General features: G+C 33.2%; 2 protein-coding genes and 1 pseudogene across 4 annotated transcripts; 1 reads left to right on the top strand and 2 right to left on the bottom strand.

The window, feature by feature from the left end:
• Positions 1-1,693: 1,693 nt before the first annotated feature.
• On the top strand, positions 1,694-7,685 carry LOC123200785 (two-component response regulator ARR12-like). Of its 3 annotated transcripts, none has more exons than XR_006498675.1 (7): positions 1,694-2,241; positions 2,684-2,836; positions 3,028-3,432; positions 3,534-3,610; positions 4,096-5,277; positions 5,857-5,972; positions 7,665-7,685. XR_006498675.1 is itself a non-coding variant. In XM_044616166.1 (6 exons), exons 1-6 carry the CDS (start codon positions 2,094-2,096, stop codon positions 5,908-5,910), a joined length of 2,019 nt encoding a protein of 672 aa, XP_044472101.1. In that variant the 5' UTR covers positions 1,694-2,093; the 3' UTR covers positions 5,911-6,336. The 3 variants fall into 3 exon arrangements, 1 of the variants encoding a protein (XP_044472101.1); XR_006498674.1 differs by lacking the exon at positions 7,665-7,685 and adding an exon at positions 6,095-6,336; XM_044616166.1 differs by lacking the exon at positions 7,665-7,685 and having other exon boundaries at positions 5,857-6,336.
• LOC123200283 lies at positions 7,488-9,692 on the bottom strand (annotated as a pseudogene).
• An 887-nt stretch (positions 9,693-10,579) lies between these two features.
• LOC123201103 lies at positions 10,580-14,165 on the bottom strand. Its single transcript, XM_044616564.1, has 3 exons — positions 13,802-14,165; positions 11,870-11,893; positions 10,580-11,101 (listed from the first exon to the last, which is right to left on the bottom strand). The coding sequence occupies exons 1-3, from the start codon at positions 13,992-13,994 to the stop codon at positions 10,800-10,802; spliced, it is 519 nt and encodes a 172-aa protein (XP_044472499.1). The 5' UTR covers positions 13,995-14,165; the 3' UTR covers positions 10,580-10,799.

Genomic DNA, 14,165 nt, shown 5'->3' with positions numbered 1-14,165 from the left:
ATTAATAGATTGAAACTTTAAGCAACCATTAATGGTCCATTTTTCACATGGGTTAACCTAATAACCTTGATCAAAGCCATAATAATTTATTATCTTTATGATTTTTCTAAATTTATTAACACTAAAATTTCCATAATTATGTAATTACTATTTCCTTTATTTCCAATTTTCATAAAACAATTCCTTCTATTTATAAAAAGACAATTTTGCCCCCAACATGCAAACCAATGTACTTGTAAATTGAAGGGCATGGTAGTCTTTCATTACTCATCAATTATTACCACACATTAATTTCAAATTAAGGGCTTTATCAAAAATTAAGAAAGGAATTTTTGGTTGGTTTTTAGGGATAATTTTCCAAAAATGCAAAATTAATGGTAATTATAATAATAACCCATTTAAGTCCTAATTTATCTCATTATTTCCAATATTGACAATAGTTTCCTTTCACAAAATTTCATCAATTTATTTCATATAATTTTTAACAAAAAATATTTTCACCTCAAGTTGATGGTGGATGATTGTCTTCAAGAACACATCAATCACAGATCAGATTAAATGAAAGGCTTAGATTAGTATCCTTAATGTCTTCATTGAGACATCAATAGGGCTCTTCTAGAACCCCTAGGATTTAATCAAAGAACAATAATCCTCATGAGATATCAAAAACTGACATAAATCCCCTACTGTTAATTACCCATTAGAGCTTAAAATGTGATGGTGTTAGGACTCCTTAACAGTCAGGGTATCAAATATTTACTTAATTACCCCTACATTGTTCGTTAATTGTCCAATACTATGTATACACACATTTGTATATATAAATAAGTATATACATATATTATTTTATCATTAATTTAAAATTATTTGATCATATAATAATATATAATATGTATATCTATTTATATATTCAAAAATAGGTATGCATAATTTTATTAATAAAATTAAGAACAAGGATATATCTATAATTTCCATAACTAAAAGAAAACTTAATTATTCAACTAAACTTGGGGACGATCACACATTAATCCTAAGAAATTAGTTTACTATTACAACTTAATGTAAAACTATGTACACATTATCATCAGTATACGAATTAGTGTTCGTTGTTAGTGTAATAGTTTTATTGTTAAACTTAGACTTGAATTCAAACTGAATTAAACTCGAATGTATATTAGCTTAAGTTTAGCTTAAATTTATCATAACAAATTTGATTTAGTTAGAAATATTATTAGAAGATTATCGATGAGATAAATAGTATTATTAATGAGATAAATAAACTATTAATAAATAAAAATTATTATCGATAGAATGAATAATATTATTAATAAGATAAATAATATCATTAAAAAAGAATTTAAATTGAATTCAAGGTAAACCATTGAACTAAAGCTTTTGTTAGAATTCAACTCTAATCAATTCAAACACTAATTTGAGTTTAGTTGAATTGGTTCAAATCCACCCCTAATACTGCTTATAACGCGATGGGTTAAAGAAATATACTATGTTTTTTATTTTAACTGAAAAATTTAACAATAGGGGGATATCTGCTATGTATATTAAGTAAAAGGAAATTTGGTTGGTCGAATAAACTTAAGTGGGCATAAGTAATTTTCCCTAAGCACGATCCAGAGAAGGATTTGTTTGGGTTGTACTTAGAAAGAGTAGGAAAAAGCCAAAAACACACAGCAGAGAGAAAAACCAAAACAAAAACAATAAAAACAAAAGCAAAAACACAAAGCGCCCACAAAGAGAGAGAGAGAAAACAAAAGTGTTTTCGTTATGTAGTTCGAAAATTAAGAAGAAAAGAGGAAAATAACTGTTTTGGTTTTCTGTTTTTGATTCCTCAGAACTCTGTTTTCCTCTAGCCATCACCATCATTGTCCACTTGTACAAAGCCTTCTTTTACTGAGTTTTTCTTTTTTAATCTTCTCTAATTCACTTTCTCTGTTAGTTTGGCCATTGGGGTTCGTGTTTACCTCTTAAAGTTCATGTCCTGAGTGGGTCTAACTCCCAAAAATCTGAACTTTTCTTCGGTGATCTCTGTTTTTCCTCTGTTCCTCTTCTGGGTTTTTTAAGGTTTGAGATTCACAATGACTGTTGAGAACAGAATGGGTTATTCAACTGGTGAAGATGGAGGTGAAGATAGGTTTCCTATTGGTATGCGTGTTCTTGCTGTTGACGATGACCCTATTTGCCTCAAAGTCATTGAGACTCTCTTGCAAAAATGCCAGTACCAAGGTTTGTTTTTTATTTTTGTTTTTTGTGTTTTATACAAGAAGGGGTTTTTGAATTTTTGCCAATACTCCTTGTTTTGTTGATTTTTTTTGTTTGTATTTCTTTGACCTTTAAAATTTCTTTTTTTTTTTTTTTTGGTGGGAATCTGTTTAGAGTTCTCTACTTAGTAAATTTGTCAAAAATATGAGAAATTTTGTATTTTTGATTTGTGTTTATGTTTATGCTTATGATTTTTAGTTTAATTAGTTAGTTTAATTGGCGGTTTAAGGCCGTTATGCACAGTTGCTATTGTGATATGAACATGGTTTTGACTTTTTTGTTTTTCTTAGTAGGGCACATTTGCTTTGATCTAAGCTACAATTGTTCTTGTGTAAATTAGGACTCTGAAAAAGCTATCATATTTTTGCTTAATTTTTACATTTCATTTATTGTTTTTCTTTTGCAGTTACTACCACCAATCAGGCAGTCACAGCCCTAAAAATGTTGAGAGAAAACAGAAACAAGTATGATTTGGTTATCAGTGATGTTAATATGCCAGACATGGATGGCTTTAAGCTTCTTGAGCTTGTGGGGCTTGAGATGGACCTACCTGTCATTAGTAAGTTTAAAAGCTTTTTATTACTTTATGACATTCAACAATCTTTACCCTTTTTTTGGTCAAATTGATTGAATTTTGTTTTGTAACGAGTTTCAATATGGTGACCAAATATGGTGAAAATGATTCAATTTCGTGTGGATAATACAGTGGATGGGTTACATTTTAATGTTGATTTTGTTTTATGGTTGCAGTGTTGTCAGCACATAGTGATACCAAGCTTGTGATGAAGGGTATTAGTCATGGTGCTGTTGACTATTTGTTGAAACCAGTTCGAATTGAGGAGTTGAAGAACATATGGCAGCACGTGGTTCGGAAAAAGAAATTTGACCCCAAGAACCAAAGCAAGTCAGCTAACCAAGAGAATGCTCGTGCTGCAATGGGAGAAAATGGACAAGTGGCTGCATCTACTGGTGATTCTGATCAGAATGGAAAGTCCAACAGGAAACGGAAGGACCAGGATGATGACGAGGATGAAGAAGATGATGATGAGGGAAATGAGAATGAGGAGTCTTCAACCCAGAAGAAGCCTCGCGTTGTTTGGTCTGTGGAGCTGCATAAGAAGTTTGTCGCAGCAGTTAATCAATTGGGACTTGACAGTAGGAATTTTATTTCAAAGAAGTAGTACCATGTTTTCATGATAATAAATTCTTAATTCCTGATTTAATTTTCCTTATCTTTTATTTTTGATCAAATGCAGAGGCTGTTCCAAAGAAAATTCTTGATATGATGAATGTGGAAGGGCTAACTCGAGAAAATGTGGCAAGCCATCTGCAGGCACTGACCTTTTCCTTATCATTCTTTATATTAGAGTGTCTTTGTAATGTTGTCCATAACACCGTATATGTTGATTTTTATTTTCAAACTACATGTATTTATCTGAGGGATGATTGAAGTATTAAATATGAGTATAAACATGATCAATATTGTGTATAGTTGCAAGGTACTCAAGTATTGGCAAAAATTTAGCAAGATATTCAAGAAAAAAGAACTACTTGTTTAATTTATGTGGACTATGTTGTTACTTTTGAATTTAATTCTAATTTCACCAAATAGAAGCGCCTCATTACCTTAGGTTTTTACTTAGGTGTAATCCTAGAAGCTATAATGTTCTATTTTCTTTACAAAGTAGCTAAGGCATGCATTCAAACATTTTGTTGTGATGTAATCTCAGACTCACTATATCTGGGATTTATGTAAAAATTCCTAGAAATAGGTAACAATTGTCTCATTCATGCTAACTTTTTTATTTCTTGACGCAGAAATATAGGCTCTACCTAAAAAGAATTAGTAATGTAGCAACTGAGCAGGCTAACATGGCTGCTGCATTTGGGCGTAAAGAGTTTACTTATTTGCGTATGGGGGCACTGGATGGATATGCTGATTTTCGCTTGGGTGGTTCAGGCAGGAATTCAAGTACTACAATATCATCATATCAGCCAGGTGGCATGCTCAATAGATTGAACTCCACGACTGGTTCAACTGTACGTGGGATTACTTCTTCCGGCATTATACAACCAAGTCATTCCCAAATCTTGAACAACTCCTTTTATTCTCTTGGGAAGATCCAGCAATCAATCTTGCCGACAAACCAAAGTGCAAATACTTTTCAAGGAGTACAGACATCAATGGAGCTCATCCAGCTACCACAAAGCAAGTCAACTACCGTCATTGGAGAATCTAATCACGTTAGTTATCCAACAGCTTTTCCGACTTCAACTAGCTTTGCTGATGCTAGAGTGACTCTTGGTGGCTCAAGCAGCTGTACGACCATTGCCTCCGGAAACTCTTTTATGCTACAAGCAGGCTCACAACCTGCACAGATGAGAGGAGCTTTTGGAAGTCAATCTTCTTTCAGCGTACCTTCAGTGAATCAAGATTCTTTTAACGTTGGTGTCCATGGTTCATCTAATATTCTGGATCATAACAGATGTGATGAAAGCTGGCAGGGTGGAGCTCAATTATCAAAATTTCCCTCAAATTCTTTGCCGAGGAGTGAACCCTTTGGCCATGATCAAATTCATTCTAACAGTTTGAATGGCAATTTATCATCAACCATCAGTCAAATCACTAATAACCCTGTGGATCTTTCATCTTCAATTACTGCTTCAATGCATCTGGATGACTCTAGAGGAGGTGTTCAATGCCAAACTGGCCTGATTGATAATGTTGTTCAGAATATCAACTACAACCACAACGTAAATAATTCAATCAGCCCTGGAAATTCCTTAGCTTATGTTAATTGTGGTATGGGCCCCCTTAGCCAGAGTTTGGATCAAAGTATTCCTTACATTGCTCAGCAAAATGGAGTTGAAAAATCTCCTTTTGACCCAAAACTGAGGTCAAACGAGGACTACCTCTTTGAGCAAAGCAAGTCACAGGACGTTTTCATTCAAAATAACTATGAGTCCTTGGATGATATAATGAGTGGAATAATAAAACGGGTAACTATTATCTTTCTTTTTCTCTGTAAACTTTCTACAAGTCTAGTCTGTATATTTAAATACTAAGGTTGACCTCTTTTTAATTATATGAATGTTAGTGATAGGTTTAACTTGTTAGTAGTTTTTTAACTTGACTCTGTATCGTTAATGTTTCCCATTAAAACAAGTGTAAGAAAGTGCTTAAGATGATTCTATGTGGAGAAATAAACCTTGTGTTCATGATGATAGATGATTAAAAAATTTTCATTGGATTTTTCCTTTATGATAAGCAACTCTTGAGCCATAAGCGAATACTTGTGTTCTTTGCTTGTCTTCCTGAGTTTGATATCCATTAAGGATCACCATCTTGTTGAGTCTAAAATACATGTAATTTTCAAAAGCAATACAGTCCATGCCACACTACAAGGGGCAGTGAAGAATGATATTGTGGTATTATACAGAGGCAATGGTGAACTAATTAGTGATTATAATATAGAACAGATGTACAGATGTTGTAGTTTAATCTTTTTCTTCTAGTGCTTAAGTCTTTTTTGTAACTTCTTCATAATCATTTATAGGGTGGTATCTATGATAATGCAGGAACAAAATGACACGTTGATAATGGATGGAGAACTGGGATTTGATGCTTTTTGATGCTTACTCGCTCGGGTCCTGCATGTGAAATTTGTTAAAGCTGATTCTTAAGGAGGAAAAAGGTGACACAACATAAGTTTAGTTGTGATTTGAGCAGCTTGTAATCATGTAATTCATCATGGTTAACATATTTTCTTCTTTTTTAGTTTTCATTTTTGTTTGCACATTCAATTTCTGGTTGCAGTTGATGACAGCTCTGTTCTTTACTTTCAATTCTTTCTCTTGCTTACACCTGCAGTAGAAGTAATGGCTTGAGAAAATTTCAGCTTCAGAGTTTTCCTTTCTTTTTCTTGTTTTCTTGTGTTTTTTATTTCAAAGTAGTTCAAGTTGCACAAGCAATGTTGAATATTAGTTTGTTACATAATCACATTCAATTTGTTTATGAATAAACATGAGTAGTAGTTTAAGATTATTTCATTTGATGCATTTATGCAGTCTTTGATATCTCAACACTTGTCTGAATATATAATTCAAATATAGTCATTGTTGAAATAAATTAGGTCTTAGAATTGTCAGCACATGGAAATTGTGCAAAAGTTGGGTTTGATTTACTCCATGTTTAGCTTGCTGCAAAAGTTGAGTAAATTGAGTTTGTAAAGGTAGTGACATGAAAAGTCAAGCACATGAAACAAAAAGTACAATGGGGACTGCTCTTGTGTCCTCTTCCATAGGATTATAATGTTAACCAAATATATATAACAATAATACTACGCATACAAACAGTGGGTACCAATGGGAACAATTTATGTGTTATAATGGGATTAAATAATTTTAAATTAGATCAACTAAACAACTAAATTATTCAATCATCTGATGATACGTCATTTTGTTTGTACCCATTAGTATCCACTGTTTGTACTTTGTAGTATTACTCTTTATCAATTATTTTATGAAGAATAATGTATAGGGGTGGAAGCATAAGAGACCGACCCTTTGATCAGGTCTAAGTGAGCATGAAAATTTGATCGTAATTACTCTTTGGGATGAAGTGGAAGAAGGGAAGAGATTTTTGAATGAGGAAAGAGACTTAAATAATTTAGAAATGAACAAGGAACCTTTACATTAGAAAGAATAATATTGCATATGCAAACTCTTTACACAAATTGATATGATTAGGTGATATTAAATTAGAGATAAACTCAATAATTAAGTAAATAATATTTCAAACATATGGACTTATCACATCATTTTATAGGGAATAATTTGTGTATATGACAATATTTGAGTTGAAAGTATTATGTGTTTGTTCTGCAGAGTGGAAGTAAGGGTAGCTATTCTGCCAACTTTTCCACTATCATCTCAATAAAAACCAGCCTTTGAACCTTTGGGTGTGAGAATACTGCTAACATAAACTTGCAGAGTAAAAGTATGTGCACTAACAATAAGTACTAACTTATGTAATAACGATGACGTGTCACTGTGTGATTGGGTGTGACTCTTTCTAATTCAAAATCATCTAATTATATAGTAATACATTATTAGTTTACAAATTAGTACTTATTGTGAAAGTACATAGTTTTATTAAAACTTGCATGTTACACAGTTACAGTATGTAAACAATGTTATCAATATCATCCTTAAGAAACCATTCAAAATTATGTATCATTGCTTAAAAACTTTGCAGAAGTTACAACCTTCAAACTTGATTTTGTGGTTCTTTTGTAGAAAACCAGGAAAAAGCTCCATTAATAACAAAAAAATGTTCTTTGTTTGATTACCTTAGTAGTTTCATTTATTAAACTATTTCTTGTCAGCCATCAAATGGAGCATATTGAACTCCATGGAACCAAAGAATGATGAATAATAAAAGAGGTTGGGCCATTTTGAAGCATTGAACTCATTCCAGCTCAACAAGCTGAGCTCTTCTTTCTGCAGGTTTCTTCCTTACAAATATTCCCCATCTTAATGCAGTTTTAAGCTTAACCATCTGACAACAGGCTTCCCTGAGAGCCTGCTGGATTCGTGCCTGTAAGTCTGTTCCACTTTATGCTCATACTGTTTTTAGCACTCTCTGCAAGTCATATCCTCTAACATCTCTAAACTCCTAAGTCGGATTTCCTCAGCATAAAAGTCTTCCAATCCCTGTCCCTTTCTTGGCTGCAACCAATCTCCTGGAAAATAAAAACCCTGGACTGCAGGATTTCCATCTGTTATGTAATCAGTGCTGCTAGGTAATGCAGCTTGTGGGTTATTTATCATCGTCAATGCAGTCCGAGTCTGATGAGACCTCGCAAGTGGAAATTCAATCAACAGAGAGCTGAGAGGGGTTATTCTCAGTTTGACATATGTTACCTACCGTAGAATAAGCGGGCCTTTGATATGTTTGCTAAGTAAGTCACTTTATTATTACCCATTTCATGAGTACAGCTTATCATTGATGTCTAACTTATCTAGAAGGATGTTGATTGAACATACAAGAAATTGTGAACACATAATGATTCTGAAGAATATCTAACCTTCTGAGTTCTGAGTGTGGTTAAGAGATTCCAAGGAGACGAATTGCCCATCAACAATAAGGCCTCTAAGCTTAAAACTATGGTTGAAAACAAAACCAATATTATGCGTTTCATCTGTGTACATAAAGCTTCCCACCCAACACACGTCTTAGCAATCTCGGTGAAAATTGAAGATTCGGATGATGAACAACAAAAAGTTCTTGAAAAACTTCAAGAGAAAAAAAAAAGGATTGAGTGAGCATATTTAAGAGAATATAAGAAAGAAGATCCAAGTCATTTCTCAAGTCACCTGCAAATCCCCGTCAAAAGTGGCCTTTGCCCCTCATGCTCCTTCACTTCATAACCTTCAAACTGCTTTTTAGTCCAATTGTCATCACCTTCCTCGTTGAAATCACCTTCAAGCATCACAATACTTATCTTGGCAACACTACCTGTGCTCAGGTCTATCAGGACAATATGGATTGCTGCACCTTAGTCTCCCTCACCCTTTCCACCTGTGAAAAGGTGAGGTGGCATCCTTGTTTTGAATTGAAGCCGCAAAATTTTCCCTCCAGGGCCTTCTATTCTTGGTGGAGGAGACCCGTCATAAAGATGAAATCAATGAGTTAGGCTTTCCAGTACTAGCTACCTTATGCAGGAACATGTTTGAGCATAACATTACTATATAAAGCTCAACATAGTATTTATAATAACTATGAATTCCATTTAGTTTTTTGCCATCAGTATAGTGAAGATACATGATTGAACTATCTAATGTCAGTGTCTGAATATCAAGGTAGAAACCATGAACACACCTTGCTGGAAGTGCAGCGAAACATAACTCTGTCAAAACAAGCTCCACTTCTTCGCTGACCTGTCGTTCATGTAATCAGTAAATTAATAAAAGGAGGATATTTGACTGCATACTGTATATATTTTGTGCATGATTCCTGGCACCTAAAGACTAAAAAGAAAAATATTAAGTCAATTAGAAGCAACATGAGCTTTCTTTCATCATGCAAGTATGTTAGTAACCTGCTATAATCAGTCCAAACACAGCCAAGTTCTACAGAAAAAGCAGCAAGATCCTTTGAAAACCGGAAGTTTATATATTCTGTGAATCTTCAATGCTAATTCCAATATCCACTATCAAGCAAAGCAAAGAAAGTTAAAGAACAATTAATATGGTAACAAAAGAAGTGCTAGGTCCTCCCCCTAGGCTATTGGCTTCCATTTCCCTGTTCTTCTAGAGTTTTCTCTCTACCCAATTCGGTTTATGCAGTAGCTGGTTGGTACCCTATTTCCCTCTTTTTCTTAACGCTCCACGCGCTTGTAAGTGATGCCAAATATTACCACCTCACGTTGAGGCAAATATCTCCTGTTTTTGCTTATATATTTCTTCCCTTGCACCTAAAGTCATAAAAGTGTAATTTTATCTTCACGGCCGTATGATTTTATAAATTTAAAAATTATTTTGATAATTTATTTTATATTATTTAATTTAACAATAATAAAAAATTATAATACCCTTCTATTATTAATATTGAGATAATAAATAATATAAGTAGTAATCTGATTATCATATTTGTCTTATGTATTAAAAGATTACTAATATAATTTTGATTTTATTATAATTATATTATTATTTATTAATTTTTTTAGACAAAAATAAATTTATTGTTAATTAATATAATAAATAATATATAAATATCTAAAAATAATTATATTTAAAGACATTTAAATAAAATAATTTATTAGTATTCTTTTAATACTTCTAACCAAACATAATAATTATGTATATCTATTAAATTTTATCAAATATAATAATTATTTATACATAATAATCTTATAAATAACTTATATTTAAGATAATTTTTTTATTTTAATAATAAAATATTATATAAATTAAACCATCTTATAATTTAAAATTATCAAATTACTTAATAACACATGTAATTTCATGGTTTTCATTTCTCATCTGAGAGACACTCAACTGGGCCTGGCTGGTCCAATTTGACTATTTTCTTCATCTTACTTTACTTTCTTTGTGAAAGTCAATTACTTGGGGCCACTTGAAAAGACCCTGCAGGTTATCCACTTTATCACGCTTTAGTACTGCTTGGATTGTGGGAAAATGAGTAGGAAAATTGCCATTTTGGTTATTAGCCTAGCGGAATAGGGTAAAAGATGGCTTGTAAAACTTTCTTAACGCCAAAATAATTTAATAGATAATGTATCAAAGAAAGTATATAGAAGATCATATTATAATAAATATGTTGGTGGGACTGGGTGTAATCCACAGCATGTCAATTACAAAGGAAAATTGATGGATACTATTTTATCCCAGAACAATAATACTACAACTGAAAGAGAATACAAGTGTGACACTGAAACTCCAGCTTCACAAGCCAATTCAAGCAATTTGCTTGTTGCTTGCATATATTATACAAGGAATTATTCACCTTCCCAACCCATTTGGCGTGCTCGTTGTTCCCACATGACAGTCACTTTCCTCTCCTGGATCAGCAAAGCTTCAGCCCACTCTCTGGCTTCCTCACAGGTTTCTGTCGCAGCATTGCATTTTTCTGCCTCTCTTTGGTACAGAGAAGCCACCCTTTTAGCTTCACCAAAGGTGATGTTCATATGCCGCATGTGCTCTTCAGCAACAGACTCTTGCAGCCTCAACTCCTCTGTCAGAAGATCCACAAACTGCTTTTCCATCTCCTTCTTGACTTCAGGGTCGCTACTTTCACAATCTGCATCATCGATGCAGTTAACATTACACATGATTTCTTCAAATAATGTGATGAAAAGCAAGTTAGGAAATTTGGCAATTTGGGAGATAATCAAGACTCCTCAAAAGATATCCTTGAAAACCTTTGTTGGTGAGCAATACCATCCAAAGGTTACCAGAATGGTCATTTTATTAGTTTCTAAAATTTGTTGTACTATCACTAAACAGAAAACATTATGCAAAATAAGAAGACTATTTAATGCATTAACAACAAGTACAAACACAATTACAAACACTGATGTGTCATCATACGATTGGGTATTCTTTTTCAAAATCACCTAATCACATTATGACAAGTCACCATTTGTACCCATTGTTAGTGTACACAATATTATTGTTAGTTTAATACAAAAACCTATTAGCAAATGCAAGCCTGTATCATACCCTTACATCAGCACAGTACATTTTAGAAATAAGAAAGATCAAATCACTAAAAGAAAAGTTCTGGTACATTAAGGGAGAAAAGGTAGATATTTATAAATTAAAATGGCATTCACCTACAATGGGCAATCTACTAGCCAGAAAGGCAACGTTGTACAGCAAGCAAGTTCCAGTAACTTATTAGACTTCTTTTAAGAAAAAAAAAGCAGAAAATGAGTGACAACTAAGGAACTTTGATCCTCTGGAAGAATCTTCATTGTCATTGGGAATTTAAATGAGAATAAAACTAATATAAAAGAATAATTCATGGAGTTATAACCCTAGTTTAGCTGGTAGAATGAACTTTTACCTGTAACTGAGAGATTGGCTAACCCTGCAAAAAAATAACAAAAGTCAAAAGGTGACATAAGAGTCTAGGAGAAATTTGGACTTTGAAAACATGGCTATATAACAAACAGTAAGTTTGGTGACTTGAATATATCACAGATCAAAGGAAGCTCCCAGTAAGGAATTTCAAAAGTTAAACATTATATATAATAGTATAGAAAGTATCATACAAATCAACCACTAAAATGCATGTGAAGAAAGTAATGTCACTTTCCCTTTCTCCTTTCCAAAAAGATGATGTAAGTACACGTAATAATGATAGAAAAACCAACCGCTATATCGATCATTGAATTCACAGCCCTTACAAATGAGTAAATCAACTTCTAGTAATATAAGCTAGTATTTGGATGTGAACAACTTTTCGGCCAATACTTGCACCTTCAATCATTCATAGAAGTGGCACACGAATAGGCTTATTGCCTTATAAAGTAAGCACAAATATTTTTCTCTGATTATTTCATGGTTTTAAGGATGAACATAAAAAGACTTCCACTTGATATTTACAACCATGAAGAAGCAATTTACGCAGATTCAACAGAACTTTCTACAAGTGTATAAATACCATAATAGCACCACAAGCATTAAATGGTGTTGTAAAAACGTTTATCATGTATTTATATTATAAATAGACTCGTAAATCTAAGGCAGTGATATCATACTTCAGTAATATGAATCATTTTAAAATGGTATATTGAATTTATTGAAGATCTTTTCCAAACAAAGTTCTGCAGTAACAAGCGGACACTGGAACTTTACTAGTTCTCTTAAATATCACAATTTTTCCCTAAACCCAAAACCTCATCAGTCATAAAATGAGCATTCCTGTAGTCTCAATCAAATACACAAGTACAAAGAAATCCCGAATTCATAATTACCAATACGAACCGATTCAAAGTCCCAAATTGATCACAAGGGCACTCTAACTGTATTTGTACAATTTACAAAGCTCAAGAATCAAAATTAGAAACAAAAGTAAATAGAAATTTCAAGTTGCCTAAATCGGCATCCTTAATTCCATTAATAAAATAAACACCTAAACCGGAAAAGGATAAAATCTTGACAACCCAGAAGCAAAAAACATGCGCATTACAAGATTCTAAGAGCACCACTTAAATTCCACTCTAATACTTTGCCAAACAAGACCGGCAACTAACAGCAAGATGAATACAAACAAATCGTCAAAACAAAAACTTGCAGAAAGAAGTATGAACTAATTTCACTTTCATCAACACTTTAAAAAAATCAAATAATCAAATTTTGACAACCCAGAAGCACAAAACATAAAATGAGCTTCAACAATAGATCAAAACTTTAATCTGATACACAAATTACAAACAAATCCAAAACTTACACAAACAAACGCAATAATTCACTTCATCAACACCAAAACACCCCGCCTCCTAAAAAAAAAAAAGAATGACAACCTATAAGCGGAAACCTTTAAATTAGCTGCAGGACAGATCCAAATGTCAAATTGATCACATGAGTAGCCACTAAAAAAATTAAAATCAAGACTTTCTTTAAATTAGTACACACTAATTTACTCTAATCAACACCAACAACCCAGAAGCACAAAACTTGCAATGAGCTATAAGAACAGATCAAAAGCTCAAATTACCAAAAAGGGAACTCAATCTCAATCTAACACGCATATCACATGGCAAAGCAAAGACGTGCACAAATATGTTTGTTGAAATGACAAAAACTACAAAACTAAAAGACAAAAAGGCAAAAGCACAGATCGAAACCTCAAATCGTTGACATGGGCATTCCTCATTTTCAATCTAATACACATATGCACAACATAATCAAAATCTAACGACAACCCAGATGATAAAGATCATCAAAATCAAAACTTTCACAAACAGTTACACAAAAAGAAAGAAAGAGATACCAGGAGCAATCTTGAGAAGCGAAACAGGAGGAGGGCAATCACAGACACAAGGCGGGCAAGAGGTTTTAGAGTGAGCCGACAAAACACCCTTCTTGAATCTCCAATAAAGAGCAGGTCCACACACTGCTAAAGCTGAAGCTACTGCAAATATCACCAGACAACATCTTAAACAAGCCCCAGGTCTCCTCGACATCTTCTTAATCCCTCTTCTTCCGCACAAGCACTCTCTCTCTCTCTCTCTGTAGGTCCTGAGATAATAAAGCGGAGATCTGACTGAGTGATTTGATAGTTACTGTAATTGATCGAATGAAAATACACTGCTTCCGCTTCGATTGTCAGTTAATATTTGCAAGGCCAGTCGTAA

Source organism: Mangifera indica, chromosome 17 (assembly GCF_011075055.1).
Source record: "Mangifera indica cultivar Alphonso chromosome 17, CATAS_Mindica_2.1, whole genome shotgun sequence".
In the NCBI taxonomy this organism is placed as follows: Eukaryota; Viridiplantae; Streptophyta; class Magnoliopsida; order Sapindales; family Anacardiaceae; genus Mangifera; species Mangifera indica.
Note: the sequence above shows the minus strand (reverse complement) of the source record. Positions and strands in the feature narration are given on the sequence as shown.